Raw genomic sequence first — 26,169 nt, forward strand, 5'->3', positions numbered from 1 at the left:
ATGCTAAATGCATTATCTTCACTTACACATCAATTCAAATTTACAGAACACTATTTTGGAAGAAACAAAGAGTTTTCTTCTATCTCTAGAAATAAAAACAAGTTATTCCATAAAAATTGTAGCTAGGTACTTGATGATACGAAAAAGATTTACTTTATATCATTAAGACGCCCCAGGAGACTATTGCTTTTCTAAAACCTGAAATGGCATGCATTTCTCACATATTTACCTTTTTAGTATATTTCTGTTTTTGTGCATTAAGCATGCCTTCTGAAACAGATTTATTCTCAACACTAATAAATATTTGCCCTATTTTATGCTTTCCTTTCAAAGTTAGAAACCATTATTTCACAAAGCTAAAGCACAAAGGAAGCTGACACAAGGCATTGCCAAAAAGCCACAAGTAGTATAGTACATGCCAGAACACTTAACATTAAACTTAAACTATCATTTCTCTCTAAAACTTCTGTTGCCAAAGTGCTCACAAAAGCTGGAAGCTCAAAGGCAGGTTTCAAGTGCAATTAAATTTTCCTAAAGCAAAACTGTACAAAAATATGCCGCCCTTCTTATGTCACCATTTATAGACAACATTTTCTCAGGATCTTAATTAAGATAACGATGCACACCTGTGTCAACATTCTCTGGCAAGACAGCCTTATCAATCATAATCCTTTAAGCACACTCCAAAACAGCAAAGCGATATGACAGAAGCAATCTGTTGCCTTTCCTGGTGTTGGTGTCGTGTCTCACACAAGAATGATGAGATCTTTAAAATACAGCAGACCTACTTTTATGAGTCTTTAAAGTTTTAACTGTAAACAGCTATTACACAAAATAAACAGGAATAACCTCTTTTGCACTTCACTGAAACAATGACAACTATACTGCCAAAACTTGAAGAGCAAGCTCTGGGGCCACGTCTTGGCAATAACAGTTGAGAATCTGATTTTAAAGCTTTAAATTCTAAGAGTTATGTGTAAGTGGATCCGTGCAGACCTGACAAGCCAATGAGCCCTTAAGAAATTTTAAAATGAGAATATTTAATCCCCTACTGTAAGTTAAAATGTCTGGAAAGATACACATACAATGAAAACAACAACAACAACAAAAAAAAAACAAAAAAAAACAAGAAGAGTCTTCTTGTTAACCTGGAAAGGAGGGAGAGACAGATACCACCTCTGCTGGGGTAAAAAGAGCTTCAGTGACAAGAGACCAATGAAAGTACCGCTGACAAGCAAGCAGGTTCCGAAAGGAAAAGCGGATAAACAGAAAGGAAAGAAAGGGAGGGCGGGGGGACGGGAGAACGCAATCTTCACCACCAACAAGACAGAAAGTTAAAAACTCGTGTTTACCACAAAAAAAAAAAAAAAAAACGGAGAGAACGTTCGTATAAAAAAGGAGAAAATCCGCCAGATGCTATCTGGGTTCTGCCTGCTAACGACCAGCCTTCCCATATTAACACGATTCTATCTCAGGCGCCGGCGGCCGCGGCCAGCCCAGCAGCAGAGCCATCAATGTGCAAATAAAGCAGAAAATAGAGACATCCTTAAGAAATGAGCCTTAAATTTGACGTCGAGTGGAGGTGACAACCACAGCAACAGAACCATAAATTCTAACAGCTTCAATATCTTGCAAGATTCTTTCCAGTCCCTGATACCAAAAAGAAGACACTAAGAGGGAAGGGGTAGTAAAAGAAAAAAAAAATTAAGAAAAGAAAAAAAACCCACAAAACCCCCAAACGGGGTGCTGGGGTGAGAAGGCGGTGCGACCCAGAGAGGAAGGGTGATGTAAGGAGGCTGTCTGCGCGACAGACTCGGGTTCTCGGCGGCACACACCTCCATAGCTCCGTCTCAGAAAGCAACGCCCGGTGCAGGAGCCGAGAAGGTGACACGCGTGGACCGAGGGGGCACGCCCACGCGCGCCCACCAGGGGCCCGGGACACCGGCAGACGGGCTCCGACATTCACGTGGCCAAGGCCCACGGGACACCCGGCCGCGCGCGGGACACCGACGTGTCCACCGGGTCCACGACTGACCGCCGGCGCGTCCGGAGGGCGGGCAGGCCTATCCTGCGGCACCGGGCACCCTGCGCCAGGGGGCTCACCTCTCCTCCGCGGCGCGGGCGCGCGGGCGGCGGACGCTCCCTCGTGGCCGGCGCGAGCCCCCGGCGGGCGGCGCGCGCGGGCCGTTACCGACCGTTAGCGCCAGCGGCTGAGGCGGCGGCGGGAGGAGCCGGGGGCGGGCGCTGAGGAGCCGCCGGGCCGCGAGAGGCGGGAGCGGAGGGAGCTGGGCGGGGACGCTTCGGGGCGCTCCCGGTGTCTACTGGGCCTTCACCCAACCTGGGGTGTTGGGGGCTGCCGAAGAGGCCGCCACTGGCTGGCTCCACGTTTCCCATTCCCGAGCTGCCCCGGCCGCTCCGCCTTGATTCGGCGTTGGAGGGGCTGGCTGGCCGCCACCCTCATCCCGGCTGTCCCAGCCTCCGTCCGCTGCGGCCCGGCCCGCTTCCCGTCTCCATGACAATAGCTCGGCTGAAGCCCCGCCCTGCCCTTCCCCTTCCGCGCCGGGAGTTGAGGGCAATCGGGCATACGTCACCAAGGGGCGGGGCCAAAACCAAGCCAGAGCCCAATGGAAGAAGAAGGCAGTGTAAGGGAAAGGGCTGGACGGACAGAGAGGTTTTCGGAGAATGTAGTCTGAAGAACTCGGTTAGCTAGTGGATGGGTGTGGGTGGAGCCTGGAGGGTGGAGCCTGGGGGGGAGCAGAGGGAAGGGGAGGAGTCAGCACGCGAGCACGAAGGCGCGCCGCCGAGCGAGTGGTGGAGTGGTGGGTCGGTGGGTGGGCTGGTTAATGTGAGCTGGCTGTAACTCAGGAAATAAAGTGTATCTCGCCTGTCAAAGTCAATGCTAGAAACTTTGTATATAGTTATGCTTCGACTTGCCTGTGGCTCCATAATAAAAGGCCACAAAGTTCTGATCTAGCGAGCTCCAGCGGCGTGCCCAAGCCGTGCCAGCCTCTCTCCTGGTTCACCAGCGCCCCTGTCTGTCCCACAGTTCGAGTGCGTTCGTGGCTTGTGGCGACGAGAGGTGGAAGGAAGGGGAGAGGATCTGTTTTGTATTCTGTGTGGCCGTCGTGGGCAAGGGCTGCCTGTGACTCAGTTGTGTGTGTTTGTCTCGCCAGAGCCTCACTGAACAAACAGTGGTTGGGTTGGGCAATGCTCTACCCAGTATTTGCAGTGCAGCGTGGGCGGGTTCGAGAGTGTTTGCAAAGGGGAAGGCGACTTAGTTGAACAAAAGGGGAAGGAGACCCGCACCCTCCACTACCGACTTGGCTGGGCGAGCTGCGTATGGCAAACCCGGAGAAAGAGGCTACAAGGCATGGGGGGGGAGGTGGGGACGGTCCCGAGAGCTACTCAAGTGTAGCTGCCTGTGGGTCTGGCAGCTCTTTCCTACTACCTCTCCTCTAGAAAGGTACCCTGGTAGACCCCAGGTTCCCAGTGTTTCCTCCGTCCAGTTCGCGGGGTGGGGAGGTGGTCAGTGGAAGGAAGGCTAGCCAGAGACGTGTAGATGTCTGAGGCCTGTCTCTCGCCCACCTGCTGCTGCCGGCGCAGAGGGACAGTCATCCTGTACTCTCTGCGCCCTGGGCACGGGCATCCATGTGGCTTTCTTGGGGACTTTCATTCTGGATATCCAATTCGTTGTCGGGCCCTTGGCTTGTGGGAAAAGCTGGAGCGGGGAGACTCCGGGAGAACAAGAAATCCGCTAACTGCGAAATTGACTGTGGCTAGGAGAGAGCAGTAGTTCTCTGGCTCACAGTTCGCGGCCTCGTCCCCTTTGTGTTTCCGAGCGGCCAGACATGCTGCCAGGGCCGGCGGTGCGACGGGACTGCTGCTCCGCCCCGAGTTAGCGAGGGGAGGAAAGTTGGAAAAGATCGGCGCTGCTGGGATGTGATTGTCATCCTGGGGCCGGCGCTCGAGAGTCTGAGAGAGAGAGAGAGAGACCAGGGAGGGGATACGGGGGAGGCAAAAAGGAGGGGGAGAGAGGGCCGCGGAGGAGAGGCGGGCGCTAGGGAGGGGCGAGGGGAGCTCCAGCGAGCGGGAGAGGGAGCCGGGGAGGAAGAGGGAGAGGGCAAGGCGCGCCTGGCGGCCGGGTTGGCTGCGGCCTCCCAGAGGCTCCTGCCAGTCCTCCCACCGACTACACCCCGGGAAGGAGGAGCTTCGGGCGCTCACAAGGCGTCAGAATCCTCAATTTCCAACTTAGCATCTTGGCAGGACCTTTGCGAAGCCAAAAGCAGAGCCCCCCAGTGTAAAGAGCGAGGGGGAAAAAGAGAAAGCAGCTAAGGAGGGGAGAAAAAAAAAAGCCCAGTCTGGGCGAGCGAGGCGTGCAGAGGACGGGCGCCGCGATCGCAGCCGGAGGCGCGCGGGAAGCCAGCAAGGAGGTGCCGCGGGCCGGAGCCCGGGAGCCGGGACCGGAGGAGCGGCGGCCCAGCGCAGCCAGAGGCCAGGTGCCCGCCCGCTCGCCCTAGCAGGGCGCCGCCCGGCTGGTTGGCGGCCGCGGCGCGGCGCGCCCCATGCCCGTGTGTGGCCATGTCCTACCCGCAGGGCTACTTATACCAGCCGTCCGCCTCGCTGGCGCTCTACTCGTGCCCAGCGTACAGCACCAGCGTCATTTCGGGACCCCGCACGGATGAGCTCGGCCGCTCATCTTCGGGCTCCGCGTTCTCACCCTACGCTGGCTCTACTGCCTTCACGGCGCCCTCGCCGGGCTACAACTCGCACCTCCAGTACGGCGCCGACCCCGCAGCCGCTGCCGCCGCCGCCTTCTCCTCGTACGTGGTGAGTGAGCGGGATCCGCGGCGGGCGAGGGCAGCCGGGCCAGTCTAGCCGGCCGGGCGGGGGCTGCGGGGGACAGGGACCTAGGCGCCACCGCCTACCTCCCCGGCAAGCTTCGGGGCCCCTGCAAACTTGAGCGATTGTCTGGCTTGGCTTCGCCTGGGCCTCGGGCTCAAGAGTTGATCCTAAAAGAGAGTCGCGTCTTGCTCAGATCACTGAGCTGGCGGGTAGGGTTTGGGGGCGGGGGGAGATGTCGCTGCAATTAAAGAGCAGCATTTGGGTCAAACATAAACTGCAGTCCGTCTTGCTAATTTTATAATTTAGGTTTTGATATTTTGGAAAAGTAATCCGAAAAACTACACGTGAATACCTCTGGGCAGAAGCTTGATAAGTCTATGTAAATGTATTTGGCCTCGCCTTTAATTAGTCCTCCAAAATGTTGCAAATCCGTAATCCTATCTTCACAATCCGATTTGGAGGTATTAAATTTCTGAAAAGTCGGCCGAGCTGCGGTGCATCCGGGATTTTTCGGCTGAGTTGTGACTGATTTGGGGTAGCATTTTTGGAGAGTGGGAGCGCTGGAGCAGTGCTCAGCTTTTCGTTTGCATTTCTTTGAGGGTTAAAAAGAAAAAGAAAAAAGAAACAAACCCATAACTTCCCTTGTTTCCCCTCGCCCGGGTGCGGAGCGCAGAGTTGCCTTCGTTGTCCAGGCCTCTATCTGCATGGAGGGCCGGGCCGCGGAGGCCAGATCTGTGCACAGCGGATTGACGTGCCCGGGCAGACGGGGGCCTGCAGGGTGGCATCGAGGCTGGGACAGCTTCACGGGCCCTCAAAGGACTGGACTCAGGAATTGGGCCCCGGTTGCCTTCGGAGGAGGGATAGGCATTGCTCTTTGGTTTGAAACAGCCAGCCCTGTCCCAAAGGAAGCCGGAGTGCCCGCCTCGCCTTCTCGTAGAACCCTGGACGCAGGGAAAGTGTGGGAAGCTCGTTTTTGGTAGCAGTGCAGACCGCGGCCCACACTCACCTTCTCTCTGCCTCTCCACTACAGGGGTCTCCCTACGACCACACACCCGGCATGGCGGGCTCCTTGGGGTACCACCCCTACGCTGCGCCCCTGGGCTCCTATCCTTATGGGGACCCCGCATACCGGAAGAACGCCACACGGGACGCCACTGCTACTCTCAAGGCCTGGCTTAATGAGCATCGGAAGAACCCCTACCCCACCAAGGGCGAAAAGATCATGCTGGCCATCATCACCAAGATGACCCTAACCCAGGTGTCCACCTGGTTCGCCAACGCGCGCCGGCGCCTCAAGAAGGAGAACAAGATGACGTGGACACCTCGGAACCGCAGCGAGGACGAGGAGGAAGAGGAGAACATTGACCTGGAGAAGAATGACGAGGACGAGCCCCAGAAGCCCGAGGACAAGGGCGACCCTGAGGGCCCTGAAGCAGGTGGGTGGACCCCGGAGAGGGCCTGTTGGGCGGGAATAAGAAGGAAAAGGGGTCCTGGAGGGGGCGCACACTGGGCCTGGAGCTTGGAGGGGCAGGGGTCTCTGCCTTTGCGGGCGGGAACATGGGACGGGAGTGGTCTCTGAGCCTCTGACATCCTGAGTTTTGCCCGCAGGAGGAACTGAACAGAAGGCGGCTTCGGGCTGCGAACGGCTGCAGGGGCCACCCACCCCCGCCGGCAAGGAGACTGAGGGCAACCTCAGCGACTTGGATTTTAAAGAGCCGCCCTCCGAGGGCCGCCTAGACGCGATGTCCGGGGCCCCCCGCGCCGGCGGGCCCTCCCCGGCTGGGCCGGTGGCGGCGCGGCTGGCCGAAGACCCGGCCCCTCACTACCCCGCGGGCGCGCCGGCTTCTGCCACGCACCCAGCCGCGGGAGAGCTGCCCCCCGGTCCCGGCGGGCCCTCGGTTATACACTCGCCGCCGCCACCGCCGCCGGCAGCGGTGCTCGCCAAGCCCAAATTGTGGTCTCTGGCAGAGATCGCCACATCCTCGGACAAGGTCAAGGACGGGGGCGGCGGGAGTGAGGGCTCTCCATGCCCACCGTGTGCCGGGCCCATAGCCGGGCAAGCCCTAGGAGGCAGCCGTGCGTCTCCGGCCCCAGCGCCGTCGCGCTCGCCCTCGGCGCAGTGTCCTTTTCCGGGCGGGACCGTGCTGTCCCGGCCTCTCTACTACACGGCGCCCTTTTATCCCGGCTATACGAACTATGGCTCCTTCGGACACCTCCACGGCCACCCGGGGCCCGGGGCAGGCCCCACAACCGGTCCGGGCTCTCATTTCAATGGATTAAACCAGACCGTGCTGAACCGAGCGGACGCTTTGGCTAAAGACCCGAAAATGTTGAGGAGCCAGTCTCAGCTAGACCTGTGCAAAGACTCTCCCTATGAATTGAAGAAAGGTATGTCCGACATTTAACGCGGGCTGCGTCGGTCCTGGACTTTTCTAATTTATTAAAAACATAGCCTTGGCAGTTATTTTTCCACCACCAGGAGAGATTAAAAAAAAATAAAGTACCCCCTCCTATTCAAAAGCTTATAGTTTATGGAGATGGATGGTATAAAAATGTAAACATCTCCACACACACACACACACACACACACAATGTCTTAACCAACCGAAAAGAAAAATTACAAAAAAGGATTTGTATTAAATCTTATTCTGTATATTTAATGTAGCATTTTTGTATTTAAATTGATAATTCAATATCTTTGAAGTAAATTATGAAATCGAGACACCTGTACAGGCATTAATGGGTTTTTTTTGTAATATAAATATATACATTTGTGTTTCCCCCAAACTGTTTCATAGTTTAAAAATACAAGTTTAATTTAATTTTTTACACCTATTGATTCTTCTGGGTATGAGCTAAAAAGTATTATTACAGAAGAGACACAGGTTATACTCTTAGATTTAAAAAGTAAAATAAACTGCAGCCGCCTTTGTAAAATGCAAAATATTTAATTAAAAGAGATTTTAACATAATCATAGCCACTCATTATTTTTTAGAAGCCTCAATAAACTGTCCATTGCCTTGGTCGAAAGATGCAAACTGCAACTTTTTTTCAAAGTGGGGATGGAAAGGCGGTTCCACAGACCTTCCCAGTGCCAGGCAAAAACCATAATTAGGCAGTGAGCCCCGGAGAACCTGGGCCTGCCCTGAATGCAGATTTGGATCACGATATGGGCTGTTTGGGTGAGACTGGACCCTGGAGGAAGGAGAAGAGAGACCCAAGTGTGTGCCCAGAAGGGAGAAAAGATGGCGAAGCCAGCTAGGGACACCCACCACCCGAGAGCCATCACTTAACCTAATTACTTCCAATCAGTGTCGAGTTTTATGCAAAGCAATCAGCTGCTGAACTTTGCTAATGAGTTCGATTTTATGCCGGATTTAGCCCTTATTACTATTTCAAAGGTGCTTCAGGCTAATACGGGCGGGGATCGAGTAAGGGAGGCCAAGAGGAGAGGCTTTCCCAAGTCACAGTCTTCTCTACACTTTCAAAATTGGGCATAGATCTCATTTTTGGATTTGATTAAATTAGTGAGCGTTCCTAGGCATCGGTGCGGGTGGCGGGCGGCCCAGTAGAAGCCGGCTCAGCCTCGGGGCTGGGACCGAGGGACGGGCTAGGGGATGGTTTCCCCTTTTCACAGGTAGGTGTCACACTTGTCCTGAATTTCAAGCCTGCACTTTTGCAGAGTCGGAGATTGCAGAGTGGGCGGAAGGGGAGGAGGGAGCGCCACAGCCACTTGGGGGAAGCAAGGGAGCCCCCGAAAGAATCCTTCTCCTTCACCGTGGGCCTCCTTTTGGACAAGTGGTCTTCAAAAGTTCGAGGCCATTTGCTAGATAACTAGGCCGTTGTGGACTTGATAAGGCTTGTCGTCGCTTTAGCACTTTTCCAAGCTCACATTCAATAGTCCCAGTAGGTACAAAAAAGTATTTTTGAGGTTCTGTTTTCTCATTTTAAACCCGCATATTTCAATCTAAATGAAAAGTCGGGATGTATCTCAATCCTCTATGGGAAAAGACACGGCCCGGTGCCGCCCAACACCGCGGGTTCGGGCTTAGCTGCGGTGCTACGGTCTCCATCTTGGGCCGGAGATACGGAGCTGCCGACGTAATTTGCTTCGTGGGAAATTTTCGGTGGTCGGGGGAGGGGAGTGAGTTACAGCAAAAACATACACCAGCAAAGGGAATTAATTTGCTCTATTAAGCCCAAACCTGAGTGTTGAGAGAGAATGTGTTTGCACATAACACCGGTTTAATTAGGCTAAATCGAAATGCATATATTTGCATTCCTACTCAAGATTACTTTAACCTTACTAGGTGTTTTAAACACACCCCAAAGTTTCACCGGAGTTGTTGGCTTTTTGCAAATTTTTTTTTAACCTGCATTAGGGCTCCTTTAGCTCATTCGAATTTAAACAAGTTTGAAAGCTGCATTGTCCAGATGTTTTAGCGAACAGCGGTCGACATCAGGGTTTAAATTAGTGAGAAAATTCACGCAGGGAAAATGCTTTCAAAGCTGGAAGTGTGAATGATTAAATATGCATGAGACGATCGTATTTTATTTTGTCCCTTTAATTATAAATGATTTTTTAAACAATTGAATTCCAGAGACGACTTACCCTCCCTCCTGCTCCCCGCGCCTACCCCCCATCACTTTTCTCTCTCTCCCCCAACAGCCTGGTTCACAATCAGCTTTTCCCCCCTGTTGAATATGCAGCCCCAGGAGTCACCTTCTCTTCTAAAAAAGTCAGAAGAATAGGCCAGTCCTCTTCTCTTAAGAGAGTTTAAGGACGACATGAACTCGGCGGGGATTTGGAAGCACTGGTCCAAATCTCAGCCCAACGATTTTAAAAAGAAAATTACAGGCCTCTCTGTGTTCCCGGGAATATGCAAATGGCGCTGCGCGGGGCCTCCCAAACCCAACTGCGAAGGCTCGGGGCTGGAAGCCGAGCGCCCGCTCAGCTGCCTGGGAACGGGAACCGCGCGCCCTGGAGTGCCGGGCCTTTCTCTTCATCGGGGGGCGGCGTGAGGAGCCTGCAGGCTGGGAAGCGAAACCGCCGGGGGGTCGGCTGCTGACGCCCAAGTAGCTGTCCGCTGCCCACCACCCTCCCGCCCTAGCCTCTTCAGGGTTTTCTTTGCTTGCTTGTTTTCTGAGTACCAGCCCCAAATGAAGTCTAGAGGTTTCTTCTTCACAGAGCTGGATTTCGGTGGCCAGCAGTTTTTCTGGTGTCTAGCGACTTTTCAGTTTCGAGGCGGCCTACCAGGCAAATAGAGGTTGGGGTATTTAGGAATTGTGCCCTGTGTCTAACCAGAAGCAGTTGTGCGTCTGGAGGATCCCAGACCCTTCCTGGAACTTCTGCTCTGCCGAGTCTCAAGTCTTGAGCCGTCTAGGAGGCGCGGCGGGAAAAGTTCTAGGGCATACCGGGGTCGGGGTTTGTTCTCAGGCTTGGATTGGGAAGCAGATTGAGCTGGTATTTGCCACCTGCGCCTGGCTGGACGGGTTCCGAACCCCGAGGAGCGCTTAGCTTGGCACCTAGCAACAGAGGTCACGGGATCACTACAAGGGGTCTCTACAGTCAGTCCCCTGAGGCAGAGCAAAACTGAGTCTCTTTCTTACCCCTCTGTGTTCATGGGATTTGAGGGTGAGAAGGGACTTCCCCTTCCTGCTCCCAGGCTCTGGTACCAGGTCCCAACACGTTCACCCAGCCCAGGCGCGGGGCCTGCAGCGAGGCCTCCTGGTTTACAAACCCCTCAGGGTCAATCATTCCTTGCGACCTGCGCTGCTCGTGGGGCCTGGCAGGTTGCGGGTAAGAAGGGTCATGCCTGGGCTTTCGGCATAGCATTGCCTCCCAGCCCACCTGTCCCCCACAACTAGCTGTCAACTCGGACCAAGGCACCAAATAGCCCGATGCAGAGCGCCCAAAGTGAAAGGAATGTGATTGTGCTCTCCAGAGGGAGCGGGACGCGGACGCAGTTTGGGAACGGCGCCGCCTACTGGTCTCAGGTAGCCACGCTGTTCTCCGGGAGAGGGGAGCTAGAAGCGAGTCCGCTATGTCCCCACTCACGGTGGGGCCTTAACCCTGAAGTCCGGGACGGACAAACTTCGCCACCCCAATTCGGCACGGCCCTGGAGCCAGCCCTCGGTTATCATTGGGGATTTGGGGAGCAGGGCCTGGGACTAAACAAGTTTAACCCTACGGTTCCCGCCGCAACTTCCGCACAGTTTCAAAAACCAGGCAGCAGGCAAATTGAGAAACACCAGGGCGGCCGAAACAGCCGGTGCGTGGGGACCGCGGCCGGGAGCAGTTGGGTCGGTGCGCTCGGTCCCCGCGCCACTTCAGGTGCGTGCACTTCTGCTCCTGAGGACCTGTCGGCGCTCCGCCCTGTATCCTGCCCAGCCTTAAATTTGAGGTCTGGCATATTAGGGAACTGAGGCACGCAGCCGTGCCCCCAAGGCCGTTTTGGTCTTAAGAGCTTTTGGCCGCTGGGGCGGACATCTGTAGAAAAATGAAAGCAAGCGAAACAAAACAAAACTACCCTCCCATTGCTTCGAACCCTTTCATTTCGAAAGTGCCTTTAATGAGGTCGGCGTGGCAAAGCACGAGGCGCTCACATTCGTTTTCGCCGACCTCACTAGAAGCGCTAGTGGGTTGCACTAGCGGGGTCATCAGAAGGAAGCTGGGCGAGTCCTCAACCTGGATCTCTGCAGCCGTCCCAGGTGGATCACCGAACTGGAGGGAAATGGGACTCAGTGGGACCTCACCACCCAACTTCCCCCCATACCAACCAAAGATTCCCAACCGTCCCTCGGCCCACTCCGCGGGTCTCCTTTCGTGGTCAGGCTAGAACCAGTCTCCTTTTCGTTTTTTCGAAAATTGCAACTTGGGCCCTGGGCACTAGGCGGGCCCAAATTGTGGCCTAACAGGAGATCGCCTCGAGGGCCAGGTGGCAGCTTCGGCTCTACCTCCTAAGCTGGTCGGCCCCTCAGGGCCACTGGGGGTCTCTGGCCTCGTGTCGGCCTCAGGCCCCATCCCGGAGTCCCTAAGGCCGCCTACCGGGCAGCACTTGTTTCCGGTGCTCAGAGGAGCCCGGCGTACCCAGACCCCACTTTCCCAGTGAAATCTGCTTTTATTTGCTCGGAGCAAACCCCGGGCTCTCAGCGCTCCCGCTTGATGGATGCAAATGTAAATGTGCACTTATTTAATTGGATCAGGCCCCAAGATAAAAGAGATAAACGGCTCCCCGTTTGCTAACTTATTTTCCGAGGCTTGCCGCGCCTGGTGGAGGGGAAGCTAATGAAGCGGCTGCGCGGCGCCGGGCGTGACAAGCTGACCGGTCGGCTCCGCGTGGGCTGCAACTCCTCGTCTCCCTCCTTGGCACTGACCCTGCCCGCCAGGTCCCCGCGGGACCTCCTGTGCGCCAGGCTGGGAGAGGTAGAAGGCACGGGGTTGACGTGGTTCTTACAAATACCCCACCCTCAATTTTCTCCACTTTGGCTTTCCCCCTCTCCTTTCTCACCCAACTCCCCATGCTTGGATCACACTGGCTAGGCCCACTGGATAGAAAATCTTTTCTATTTTCTTCCCCAGGCGTTGTCTTCCATGCCAGGTGGACGTTTCAGAAAGACAGACGCGAGGGCCACGGAAAAGACCAAGTGCCCCGTCCAGCCCCGAGGTTCCCGTGGAACCTCCCTCAAGAAGGAAAGACCCCCTTCTCTGTTCCCTGGATGGCCTGCTTTTGGAGCCAGAGATAGATTTCTTTCAGAATCAGCTAGAAGACATGGATTAATCCCTCCCCTCTCAAAAGGAACATAAATAATGCTCGCAATACACACAGTATTTGGATAATTTCCAGGAGTCATGGAATACCAACAACTACCCTTTAGGGAAAAAGCCACCTGGCTTCAGAGGGTGGGGGGCGGTTAGGAGCTCATTGGCAGAACATCCTCTTTGCCACAAGTTCATTTTCCAAGTTTGGGTCTTTGTACCCTGCCCCTCTACGCCCCCCCACACCAAAGTTTCTCTTCTATCTAGAGGGTGTGGGGAGGAAGGAGGTGGGCTGAGGAGGAGGTGGGGTGGGGAGAGAGCTGATGAGACAGCCTTGGGGAATGGGTGGGAAGGAGCCTGTGGCAAGAGCTGCCCTAGGCAGAGAACTCCACCAAATAGAAATAGTCCTCCGAGGCTAGGCTGGGCAAGGCTGGGAGGGCTGGACCTGGTAAGGCTGGGTAGGGCTGGGTTGTCCAGCCGTGCCCTACCCTGGAAGTGCTGATGGATTGGCTTGTCAGGAGGGCTCTGTGCGCAGAGCCCATCAGAAAGCACTTACCTCGCTAAACTGAAATTACTGTCTTTTCAGGGGCTAATTTGTGTAACTCCCATGGAGGGGCTTGGAGGGGGTTTGATGAGGCATAAAATGATGATTAATGAATTTATTGGCCTCTGCTCATCAAACAAGGGCTGGAGAGCCTGCCTTCCCACCGGGGACCTGGCGGCAGCACTCAACAAAACTGGGGTTCAGCCTGGGATTGGGGGCACTGAACACCTGCTGGTGTTTCCCGGAGTTCTCAACACTGTGCTTTCTGGGTGCTCAGACTTTGGCTGCTTTCTGCTAGTGGTTTCCCTATTCCTGGAGCAGGCTCCAGCTGCAATGCCATCACCCCCTGTGGACAGCTGCTCTGGCTTTGGGTGGGAGGAGGCCAGCTGCAGGCTCAAGAGGTTATAGGCTTCCCCAAGACTTGAGTGTCACCGGAGGCAGCATCCAGCTGCAAACGTGGGCTGTGTTCCTTACAGCTTACTGGGTGGGTGCTTGGGTGTTGATGGCCCAGCCTTGTCTCTGCAACTTACTAGCCCTGTGCCCTTAGAGAGGTCCAATACTCAATCTGAGCCTCAGTTGTCTTCATCTATGATATGGGGCTTTACCATCATGGGTCTGTGAGCATTATAGTGTGTAGGACCTTCATAAATGACCACCTCCTTAAGTTGACATAATTTTCATAGACTGGACATGCCTGGAGGTATCAGTACAGTAGGCCTAGTTCCTTATGTTGACCACCACCATAAGTTGACCTCTACAGAGGTTCGTCTGTAGTTAAGCCCTGCTATTTTAAGACTGCAGTTCACTGGTGACACTAGCCAAGGCTTGGTGGGGAAGGCAGAGGAGATTTGGGTTCTGACTTGAGGGGGAGGAGCTTGCCAGAATGGCCAATCTTCCTTATCACTCCCCTCCCCCGCCTTCCTTCCTTTGGCTAAGCATCACTGTTGGGGGCTTAACAGAGAGACAGTGAGGGAGCCTGGGAAGGCAGTTAGACCCCAGCTCAAAGCTGAGATTTGGGGACCTGAATGAGCCTTATGACTCATTTATGCAGGCAGAATCTCACGTAACTTTAAGCTTAGTCTGCAGGATGGTTCAGAACTTCTTCAGCTCATAACCCACCTTTTGTCTGCGGGCACCCATCATTTGGAATCTGTCCACAAGGACCTTTTGGCTATTTCTGCTGGTTTCAATCAGGAACCTGCAGCCCATGAACTTGGAGTTTCAGCCTGGATTCTTTTCTTTGGTCAAAACATCTTCCCTGTTTACCTTGTACCCCCTCCCTCTGCCCCTTTAATGTCTCCCCCAAATCCGCTCTCTACCTCACCTGGACATCCTGCCTCGCTGACACAGAGGCAGGGAAGACCTGACATTGCCCTCTCCAGTGGAATGCTTATGCTAGTCTGTATTAGTGAAGCTCCTCTCAGACTATTCCCTTCCCTTCCCCCAAATGATCGTAACTGAGCACCTACAATATGCCAGACACCTGGTTCAAGGCGCTGTTCATGCAGCGATGGACAAAACAAAGTCCCCACTCTCCTGGAGCTGACACTCAGGCTAAGACAGAAAATAAACAAATGAATGAGGTTATGACTTAGCACAATGTCCAGGTGATGAGGTTTATAAGACAAATCAAGTAGGGTGAGTAGTTAGTGAGGGCAGTCTGGGATGCCTCATTTAGGCATTTCTGCAAAGACCTTAACGTCAGGGAATAGGCGATGCTGCTATTAGGGGGAAAAGAGTTGCAGGCAGTCGGAATAGCAAATGCAAAGATTTGGAGGTGGCAGCAGTTTTGAGCAATATCAAGGAGGCTCTTGTGGAAAGGGATAAGGCAAAGCCAAGTCCAAACCAGGGTCAAGAATCTTGTAGGTCCTGGTGAGATAATTAGGATTTATGGGGTGGAGGGAGAAGTATGGGATAGTTTTGAGAGGAATGACAGGATCTAGTTTATGTTTTAAGTGCATCCCCAGGTGTGAGGAGCTGAAATTTAGGGAAGGCAAGAAGGGTGGAAACAGGGACGAGTGAGGAGGCTGATGGAGGATCCAAGGGGAGGAAATGCTGCCTTGCATCCCCCTCTTGTTGGTGGTAGCCAGAGAGATGGAAAGAGGTGGTCAGGTTTGGTCTGTATTTTGAAAGCAAAGTCAACAGGCTTTGCTGATGCATTAGACGTAGGTGAAGAGAGAATGCAGCATGGCGCATGCCTCCAGGGATGTGGGCCCAACCATCTGGGCAATGGAGAACGCCATTTGCTGAGATATCACACATTAAGAGACGAACAGGGATTTTTTTTTTTTTTTTTCAGGGAAAGGGGATGTAATATACTCTGCTCTGACCCTCAAGCCTCTTTAATCCAAAGGAACTGCCGTTATCGACATGGGGGACGTCCAGTGGCAAAGCACTCGAACGTCCAGGGCTTGAGGCACATAGCCAGGGAAAACTCTAATGAACACACCCTCTCTCCCGAAACCACAGATCTCAGAGCTTTCTGACTATGTCTTACTGTTGATTTCTGCTTTCTTTACTCAGTAGAGAAACTGAGGTTCAGAAAGTGAAAGTGACGCCTCCAGTCTCACGCAGTGACTTGCTAGGCAGAGCTGAATTAAAAAACCCAGGTCTCCTAACTCCTAGGCTTGTGTTCTCCCCTGCCTCATCCAAGCTCTGTTCTCTGGGATATCTGTATTTTAACAGAAAACTCCTGGAAATAAAATGCCTTCACAGAGAGGAATGAATTTATAATGGTGGAATCTCAGACACAGTGACAGGCTGTCAAGGGAGATATTTTTAGGCTGGGCCAGGAGACATCTCAGCCCTCCTCAAACAGGGCTGGGGGATGGCTGCTGCTTCAGGAGTCCGTGTATGAAGTACAGATGAGGGACAAGCTCGGAATGTGCCATGGCTCCCAGAGACCCAACAACAAGGAGGAACTAGGACTGTTCTCCCTGCCAGGGAGTGTTTGCTTCCCTAAATAATTGCCATCTGAAAGGATTTGCTAATTTCTACTGTTCAAAGTGACTTCTGCACATCCACCATTATCTCACATGAGGCAAGAAAAAATTAATGTTGCATCGTCTGTTATTTTACAAAGTGACTCCTACTACCTATCAAAGAAAGATTTGAGTTGGGAGCAAGGCCACAAAACATGGGTCCTTTCGTGCCTTTTAAAAAATTTTCTTCCTTTTTCTCTTCTCTCTCTCTTATTTACATTTTTTTGACATTTCAGCTTGACGGTTTTTCTCAATCCTTTCCTCGACTTGGATTTTTTTTCTTTTTTTCTGTCAACTATCAGTGGCTTTGTCTCCAAGGGAACTCATAGGCCCTTTGGAACAGTATCTCAACATCTTTCAAGTAGAGTGAGACATCTGTTAGCCCTAGATTCTGAACACCCTCACTGTTCCAGAATGTTCCAGACGTCTTCCCAGTTAACATGGTTTGACATCAGATACCCCACAGTTGTTTCTGTGACTTCTTTGTTTTTTTCTAGCTCTGGACCCCAAGATTTTTTTGTTTGTTTTGTTTGCTTTCTATTTGTACCCGGTATCTAAATCCAAACCCTGTGGTGAGAGGTATCTCTTTTTCCAAATACTCATCTGTGCAAAGACATTCATTGGTAGCTGAGGACCAATTTTCCTGGCTCATATAAAAGAGGAGATAAGTGGCAACTTGGAGAAAAGGGCTTATTTGGAATAAATACCACCTCTTTGCTCTCATGAACAATGTGGCAGAAAAATCGTTAGCTTGGTTTATTTCAGTTGGCGGAGTTATTCTTCTTTCCAGATTTTTTTCCTTTCTTACCTCCCCCCATTTTTCTTTTTAATTTTGCCTTTCAGTCCAGTGAAGGCCTGAGCAGTCCTAGGCCACACGTGTGCAAAACGAATGTCTGAGAAGGTTCTGTAGGGCTGGAGAGTCCTCAAAACTCAGTCCTGCCAGCTCCCCTTGTTGTAGACTTTAACCATTGGGGCTAATATGTTACAACGTGATTTCCTTCAAATTTTGCAATCCTTTGTTTATTTCAAGAGGAATATTTACATTGCCACTGCAACCGAAACAGAAGACCAGTTATAAAAACAGAAAAATTCAATGAGGCTTTTGGTCATGTGGGCATCTGTCAGGATCCCAGGTTTCTCTTAGAGGGTTCCCTCAATCCTATTCTTTCTGCTTTGCAGGCTGCCCTCAAAGTTCTGTGGGCCGTGTGAGTTATCTATCTCTTCACCCCCATCTGAAATCCTCTGCTGCACCTGCAGGGTGTATGTGCAACACGTTGGGAAACAGCAACTGCTGATTTCACAGATCTGCAAACTGAGGTCCTGAGAGGTGAAGCAACTGAAGATCAGGTTGATGCCAGAGCTGGGGATGGCCACCTGCCCTTCCCCACCAGCCCCTTGGGAGCTCCTTCTTCATAAATCTCTTACACTCTGAGCCGTATCTCAAGATAGGCTTCTGGGGCAGCAAGACTCAAGTGGGAGGACCCTTACAAACCCACTGAGCTTTTGTTCCTTGCATACCACTGGTTCTGCAATGCCTGACCCCCTTTCTCCTGTCTGTGGGTCACTCTTTGGAGGTAAAAGGCAAGTCAATAACTGAATATGACACCAGGAAGCAGCCTGATCCTTCTTTCCTTCTCCAGGGAAAGAGAAGGGGGCTGAAGCCTCTAGCTCAGAGCAAAGTCTGGGGTGTGGGGAGTTGGTGGTTCCCGAGTAACACCTCAATGAGGAGGTGAAGGCCGTCTATCTTTCAGAGGTTTCTGCCCCAGTAGCCCCTCCCATTGCTTTCCTCTAGCTCTTCACAAGTGAGGGTTTCCCAGCTCACCATCCTTCCTGAAACAAACCATGGGGTGCCACATAGTAACTGTTTAGTGTTAACAAGTGGGGAGATGGTGGGCTCCCAGCTATGGGTCCCTCAAAGCAAACACCCACCTCTTGTCCCTGTCCCCTCCTTTCTCCCTAGGTGGGAAATCAGGTATGCCCTCCCCTACCTGGCCTGGAAGGTCAGCCATGCCCTTCAGGGATGCTACAGCCACAGCTGGCTTAGCGGCCAGGCCTGGCTGTCTCCCTTACTCTAAGCCACAGCTGCAATTACCCAAATATGTGCCGGTTGAAGATCCCTAATCTGAAAACCCAAGATCCAAATTGCTCCAAAGATGAAAGTTTCTGAGCCACTGACATGACATCACAGGTAGAAAATTCTACACCTCATTTTATGTGACAGGTCACAGCCAAAACTCACAGGTCACAGCCCAAACAGGTCACAAACATGGTTTATTCAGTGTCCCCAAGGGGAAGATAAAATTACTTCAGGCTTTGTGCACACGGTATATATGAAACATAAATGAATTTTGCCTTAAAATGTGGGTCCTATCCTCAAGCTATCTCATTATGCCTAGGTAAATATTCTAAATCCAAAATAAAAAAAATCTAAAATCCCAAACACTTCTGGTCCCAAGCATTTCAGAGATAAGGGATACTCAACTTGTATCTTCAGCTAGAAGGGCCACAGGCAACTTGAATTCAAAATGCCCCAAACTGAAGTCACCCCCTTGCCTCTCCTACCCTTAACCCAACCTCACACCAGCCTCTTCTCCTGCTGTCTGCCACCCAGTCACCCAGTGGATGGACTTTAGAAACTCCTGACAACCTCTCTTGCGGCCTCCCTCACATGCATTCATTCCCCAGTCCCATGGATCTCCCGTGGAACTGAGGGATCTTACTCAGTTCTCCCCCTTCCGCTGCGCTAGTCCGAGGCTTTGCCTCTGTTGCACAGATGATCACATACCCTCAGAGTCTCTTCCTGCACCAGTCATCTGTGTAGAACAGACAAGGAGCCCAAAGCTTGGGATGTCTTGGGTATCCAACAACTGTAGAAGGAAATAAAAACAAATGAAAGGATCTTAAACTCACGTATTTGTTCGCACTTTGCCGTAGAATTTTCCTATGAATTCTGAAAGAGCCTCGATGTCAGACAAATCTGAATTCAAATCCTGATGGTTTTATTTTGAGTATAGTAGTGAGCCAGATTGAATGACGCTGTTTAGAGGAATGTAAATAGAGAAGCCCAGGTCCTGTGGGGAGTGGGAAGGTAGGCTACAGCGCCTGACTGCTGCTGCCCATTCCCATCTGTGCCACTGGCCAGTGATGACCCTGGGCAAGTTCCTTCCCCCCTCTGAACCTCAGTGGCTGTAAAATGGGATAATAACAGTACCTAGCTCAGGGTAAGTGAGATAGTGTGCAAAGCCCACCAAATCTGGTTGTCTCTCAACAAATATAAGCTCTAACCATCATTACTCAAAAAATATCATCTCTTGTTATTGAAAATGACTTTATCTGAGAATTTCTAGAATTCTGTAGTGTGTTTTCCCCAGTTCTTGACTATTTCACATCTTTCTGCTGATTGGCAAAGTTTAAGATATCTAGAGTTAAAAAAAAAAAAAAAAGCTCATTTTAAGAATCACTCCTTGGAACATTATCTCATTACTTCAACTTGCTGCTGACTCATCTGTCCCTTGGTGACTGAGTCTTTCTTTACCAATAACTTTAATTACATCAATCACTCAATTCAAAAACTGCTGAATAATGAAAATTCCTAGAGGTGACACCATGGGCTTCTGTCACACAGGCAGGGACTTGTGGAAGGAGAACAGGTTTTTCTTTTCTTTTTATTGCGTTCAGTACTTCAAACAGGAACAATACGTAGTTTTAATGATTTACTCTCTGTGTCACTCTCTCTCTGTAATTAGCAATCTTCATAGCAGGAGAAAATGACAATTCATAACTTCTTGAATTGAATTGAATTTGTTTCATCTTCTGACATTTCTAAGTTGTAGGTCCCAAGTCTTTGCCTCTAGGGTAAACTGAATGATATTTGAGCATTCTAACACTGATTACTTTGCTCAAAAGCTGCTGATCACACAGGTCAAGGGTTACCATATTACCTAAACAGTTATCTTGTTATCAATGATAATAGCTGCCTTATTAAGCTTTTAGGTATGCCAGTCATTGTCCTAAAGGTTCTACATACATGATCTCAGTAGAGCCTCATCAAACCCTATGGAGTAGGTGCTTTTATTACCCCCATTTTACAGATGAAGAAACAAAGGCGCTGAAAGGTTAATTTGCATGAGTAGGCATGAAAGTAAGGCATGGGTCTAAGAATGTCTGTCTCTCATTTTCTGTGCCTGCAGAGAGTCAGGAGAGATGGGCTGGCTGTTCTTTCTAGCATTAACTGCTTGTCTGGCTGTGCGTGGCTCAGGTCTGCTGTGAGTAGAATAAGGCACCTGCTATTTGCTAAGCTTGAAATGTTGCCCGACTTTGCAGAGAAGCCGTGATCGTCAGTTTAGTGAGAGGAGCAGGAGGATGCCAGTCCCGAAACCCTGCCCCAAAGTGTACTCTCTTCCTTCCTTCCCTCCAGGCCCTTGTCATCTTGCTCTGAGATGGTGACATCAGCCTCCTAATAAGTCTCTCTGTCTCCAGGATCTCTCTTCATCTTTCCGTCTACATGCCCTTTCCTTATTAGCCAGGAGACCATGGAACTCCGGAAAGCTGCAGAGGAGGAGAGTAACAAAATCAAAGCAGCACTTCAAAAAAAAAAAAAGTCTCAGGGGCAGGCTCTGGAGGAGGGCCATCTGGGTTTGCAACTCAGCTCTGCCACCTATCGTCTGTGTGACCTTGGGCATATGGCTCTACCTCTCCAAGCCTCAGTTCTACAACAGTAAAGGGGGAAATATCTGTGTCCTGGATCCAGTGCTAGGATGCCTATGCCATTGTCTGGGGTGGGCCTTAGGAACTCACTCATTCTAGCACAGCCTACAGAGCCATGCCTTCACTGATTGCCCACTGAATGCTCATGTGTAAGACAGGAAACAAGGTTATTCCAAAAAGCACACACTTCAGTGAGCTCTGGCCTGGAGGCTCTGAGCTCTTCAGGTATGTTCCCTTCAACACACAGTTGTGGCTCTCTTGTTCTATTGTCTTGAGCCAGTACCATACTGTTTGTCTTACTATGGCTTTACAATATGCTTTTACTTTTTTTTATTGTTAAATCATAGCTGTGTACATTAGTGCAATCACCTGTACCCATTCTAAGATGCACCATAGATGTGGCCCCACCCATTACCCTCCCTCCACCAAAGCCTCCCCCCTCCCTTCCCCTTCCTTGGCCCTTTCCCCATAGTCTTGTGCTATAGTTGGGTTATAGTCTTCATGTGAAAGCTATAATTTAGCTTCATAGTAGGGCTGAGTACATTTTCTTCCATTCCTTTTTCTGAGTACTTTTTCTTCCATTCCTGAGATACTTTGCTAAGAAGAATACTTTTTTTTTTTTTTTTAGACAGAGTTTCACTCCGTCGCCCTCCATAGAGTGCTATGGCATCACAACTCACAACAACCTTCAGCTTTTGGGCTTAGGAGATTTTCTTGCCTCAGCCTTCCAGTAGCTGGGACTACAGGCACCCACCACAATGCCCCGCTATTTTTTGTTGCAGTTTGGCCAGGGCTGGGTTTGAACCCACCACCCTCAGTATATGGGGCTGGTGCCCTACACACTGAGCCACAGGCACCGCCCTACAATACACTTTTAAATCTGTAAGACAGTCCTTATTGTTTTGCTTTTCTTGTCCAAAACTATTTGACTTAGCTAATTGGAGGGCATTTATTCTTCCACACAGATTTTGAGATCAGCTTACCAAGTGTTTAAATCATTATCTTGGTTACCTTTCTATGACTGACATGGAGTTTTAGCTTCAGGATTATGGGGCTGAGAGCTGCTAGTTGATACTCTGAGGACACAGGTTGAGAAAGTAAAAAGTGCATGGTAATGTTCTGTCAGGATCTATCTTGGGCACTCTGGTAGTCAGTTCTGAGGTGAACCTGAGGGCCTAGGTTGTTACTTTGGGTGGTTTTAGGGAGGCCTCTGAGCCAGGCTGAGCACATGTCCTGCTCCTTGAGGGTGGCACTCACCTGTATACACTGCTCCAGGAGGACTTGGGGCTTCCAATGCACTCACAATGCATAACCCCTCAATTGGGGGTTCCCTTATGTCCCCCCAACCAGTCCTGAGTACTGACCCTTTCCTAAAAAATTCTAAGAACCACTGATCCAGAACATACTGTGACTAAGAGCCTGGGTCCATGGCTCAGGTTTCTTGAGTTCCTGTCCCTCCTAATGCCCCACCTTTAGCAAATGTCACTATCATCCAGAAATCTGAGAGTCAGCCACTTTGCCCCACTTTCTCCAATTGTCACGGCCAGTTACCAAATCTTTTGATTCGACATCCTTGACTTTTTGCTTGACTCTCCTTCCTTCTATTTCCATGGTCACCACTGGGATCCAGGTCACTGCCACCTCTCACCTCCTCAGTGGCCTCCCAGCTTTGTCTTGCTCCCTGCACCTGACTTTGCCCTCTGAGGCCAGCAAACATACGCTGCATATGTAGGGATATAATACCCTGCCTAGAATACTGAACAGGTCTCTCTTGCCCTCACACCAGGCCCAGAGGCTCCTTCAAACTTTAAACTCTAAGCCTCTAAAACCATCTGCCTGTCCATGCCCTGTCTCGCCTCTGAGCTTTTGTACACAAGGTCCCCTCTTTCCTCTCTTCTGCTTCCAGCTTCCTAGAGTCAGTTCTTGAATAGTGAAAAGTCTGTGCTTAAAACTGCCCCATCCCCTTCTGCCCCTCTCAGCGGGAAAAGCATAAAGTAAGGAATAGGCATGAGTTAAAACCTCGTTCACCCTCTACCAGTTGTGTGACCCTGGATTCTTAATTTATCTCTGAGTTTCAGTTTCCCTGTCTATAAAATAGGACATAATCATGGCATTAAGAGCCTATTTTTTAGGAGGACATTTGAAAAGTCAGTATATGCTTCCCTGCCTTATAGAAATATGAAAATTAAAGGAAGCCATTGTGGCAAACATTTTAGGCCCATGGAGAAATAAAGAGAGGCAGGAGGCCCAGTCCTACTAGCCTTAAGGAACTTTCGCTGAGATTACACTCATCCCACCATGGCTGACAGCTTCTCCCGAGCTTTTTTCTTCTTTTTTCCCTACAGGACCTCATTTTGCTTGGGGTAGCATTGTGCCCCGCCCTGGGGGGATGAACCAACTCTGTCTGGGCTAGTTGTGATAATTCCATTCCCCTTTGGCAAGTGCTCTTCTTTCCCAGCCGCAAGGCGGCCATGTGACTGATTCTAGCCTATGAGACATCAGGAGAAATCTACTAAATTTTCTGAATCTTGGCCTCTTCTTTTATGTTACAGGATATAGAATCCAAACTCAGTGATGTTTAATCTTCCTGTTTTTTTTTTTTATAGAAATGGATCCCCCTTTTTAGTTCCAAAAAAACTCATATGAAATCCTAATATGTAGAACAAACAAAATACAATTGCTGTAATTGAAAGGGAAATTGGAGAGTACAGGACCCCTATCCCCGCCTTTGTGGATCGTCCCTGAAACATGTCTACTAAAGAGTACTTAGGAAACCACCAGGTTGGACCATCTCTGTGTTCTGTAGTGGATATATGTTATTTTATATTTTAATTTATTTGGGAGCACCCAGATTCCATTCTAGCATCCCGAATTTCCCCATGAGAACTACCCCTCAGCTCCCTTGGGTCCCTGTGCTTTTGATGAAGTTAATTCAATTTTGGTTCTAGGGTTAGGCATGTGATTCAGGCATGACCAATATCTCATCCCCCCGGACACAGGGATTGTTTCAGGAATGTGCATATGACTCAGTTTGGCCCTAGTAAGATTGAAGTCCAGAGTTTTTATTAAAATTGAAGAGAGACAGAGGGTTTCTTTTCCCACTGAACTTGAATGCCAGGACTATGAAACCTGAAAATGATGGTCACATGGAAAGGAACAGAGCTGAAAGATGGAAGGATGGAAATACATCTTGGAGGTGTTGAGCCGCTGGCTTAGGCTTTGCCTGAAGATAGACAGACCTGCCACTGGACTTTCGGTTGTGTGAGTCAATATTCCTTTTCATTTAAGTAGCTGGAGTGTCACTTCTATTATTTGCAATCCAGAGAGTTCCGTTTAGTACAGATTCCTTTCAGATCCAGAATCCTGGGGTCCTCAGAGAGGTAGATCTTGGGGCTGTACACAAACATTTCAGTTTTCCTTCTCCAGGTCATGTGGGAGGACTGCACCTCCCCTCTGAGTGAGGCGTGGTTCATGACTTTCATTGTGTTCATGCCAACAATGTGTGAGTAGAAGTGACACGTGTCACTTCTGGGAGGGCTCTTTAAAAGCCAGAGCATGATTCACCCCTCTCTCTTTCCTTCCCACCATCATGTTCCAGATGGCGGAGACTCCATCAGCCTGCGGCCCAGACTGAGGACAACGTCGTGGTGCAGAGACCTCTGCTGACACTTGATGGAGATGTACTGTGAGCAAGAAATAAACATTTATTGTTTTAATTCATTGCAGTACTGGGTGGTTTGTTATAGTAACGTCCCTTAGGCTGTCCTTGGCAATACCTCCTCCTCTTCCTCCTTTCTCTCTTTGTGCAGCCTTGATCTGCCCACCAGTCTTCCACTCTATTTCTCAAAGTATCTTCTGTCAACAGACCATGAAGAGGCTTCCATGATTGCTCATCTCCCCCTTCCCAGCCATATCCAGGTGGACATTGGCAGGAGACAACCAGCCTGCCCCACGAAGTCATGGCAATTGCCACCCCCACCAGTGCCATCTATTACAGATGTCAGTCATTCATTGCCCTACTGCTGGTCTCAGCAGAGGCCAGCTTCCTCCTAATCACACACTGAACATGCAGAGCCTTGAGATCCGGAACAAAACCTTCTCCAGAAATTCCCATTCAGAGTCTTACGAAAATTAACAAGATTCTGAAGTTTGTGGCATGGTATTCCTAACCCAATGCTCAACCATGATGAAAATATGGTCCACCCTAGTGTTAGGGGGTCATATGCAGTTTCTAGAGAGATGATCAGTTAAATGAGCCAATGCACTCGATTCTGCGGCTAGGACGGAGGTTTGGAAATGACTCAGTTCTTCAAAGTGGAAAACTGGAAGTAAATTGTTCCTGGAGCCTCCGTGTGATCAGCACCATGAATGCTGTGTCACTCATGGGGTTCTCAACCTTGTCTGCTGGGGGGGCCAGACAGATTGTGTCAGTGGTTAAAACAGGGAAGGTGGGAGTGGCAGGGAGCCTTCACACTCAGCAGTGTCACCACAAAGGAATCAGGTCCCAGGTGACAAGCTCTTTTTTTTTCAAGAAAATTCGAACTGTATACAAATTGTCAATTATATCTTTTTTTTATTCTGAAATACTATAAGCTTCAAACTTAGCTGGCAACCATGGGTAGAATATAGTATATGATGCATGGCTTTAATAGTATATGCTGGCAACCACGGGTAGAATGTTCAATAGTATATGACACACGGTCACCCTTATTATCTCTTGTCATTCTACATCATCTCCACTTTATAGATTAGGAAGCCAAGGCTCAAACGGGTAAAGTGGCTCACCCAAGAGGACACGACCAGGTTCAGAAACTTGCATCTGCACCTTCTGACTCCAAGTCAACTGATTCTCTTCCTCCTGTGTCACAGCTGTCCTCCCAGCTCATAGGTGACAGAGAGGCTAATCTTATACCAAAGATCCGGGCTCCCATTTGCATCCTACTCACATCTAGAGGCTGTGAGTAGGAAGCGGCGACAGCCAGGGAGGACATGTGCCACCCTCTCTTCTAGATGCAGTCGTGTGACTTGTTCTGGCTAGTGGAACATGGCCGGGAGTGATATGGGCGGCATCTAGGCCATGATGCTTTAAAAAAATGAACGTACTTTCTCCAGCTTCTCTTTCTCCTCCCACAGCTTGCTGCAGGGAAACACAGCCACCTTGGGGACCATGTGTTGACCATGAATGGACCACAAGATGGAATGAATCTGTGTTCCTGTGTCACCACTGGAGGAAAGTCACCCCTAGTCAGAAGCCTCTATTTTGGACTCAACATCAGGGCTAAATAAACATCCATCATATTTGAGCCCTTATACATTTTTGGTTTGGTTTGTTACA

General features: G+C 50.4%; 2 protein-coding genes across 4 annotated transcripts in view; one reads left to right on the plus strand and one right to left on the minus strand.

Annotated features, from left to right (window-relative positions):
• LOC128560580 (uncharacterized) overlaps positions 1 to 1,962 on the minus strand; it is a 31,275-nt gene extending 29,313 nt beyond the window's left edge. The window contains exon 1 of the mRNA XM_053554051.1: positions 1,741 to 1,962. Coding sequence (XP_053410026.1) covers positions 1,741 to 1,962 — 222 coding nt within the window. The remainder of the gene's footprint in view (positions 1 to 1,740) is intronic.
• A 2,115-nt stretch (positions 1,963 to 4,077) lies between these two features.
• IRX5 (iroquois homeobox 5) lies at positions 4,078 to 26,098 on the plus strand. Of its 3 annotated transcripts, XM_053564340.1 has the most exons (5): positions 4,078 to 4,827; positions 5,873 to 6,278; positions 6,451 to 7,230; positions 24,433 to 24,519; positions 25,968 to 26,098. In XM_053564340.1, the coding sequence occupies exons 1-4, from the start codon at positions 4,579 to 4,581 to the stop codon at positions 24,498 to 24,500; spliced, it is 1,503 nt and encodes a 500-aa protein (XP_053420315.1). In that variant the 5' UTR covers positions 4,078 to 4,578; the 3' UTR covers positions 24,501 to 24,519; positions 25,968 to 26,098. The 3 variants fall into 3 exon arrangements, with proteins under 3 accessions (XP_053420315.1, XP_053420325.1, XP_053420334.1); XM_053564350.1 differs by lacking the exon at positions 25,968 to 26,098 and having other exon boundaries at positions 24,433 to 24,550; XM_053564359.1 differs by lacking the exons at positions 24,433 to 24,519; positions 25,968 to 26,098 and having other exon boundaries at positions 6,451 to 7,869.
• Positions 26,099 to 26,169: the final 71 nt, after the last annotated feature.

The sequence above is a fragment of the Nycticebus coucang genome, chromosome 2 (assembly GCF_027406575.1).
Source record: "Nycticebus coucang isolate mNycCou1 chromosome 2, mNycCou1.pri, whole genome shotgun sequence".
Classification (NCBI taxonomy): Eukaryota; Metazoa; Chordata; class Mammalia; order Primates; family Lorisidae; genus Nycticebus; species Nycticebus coucang.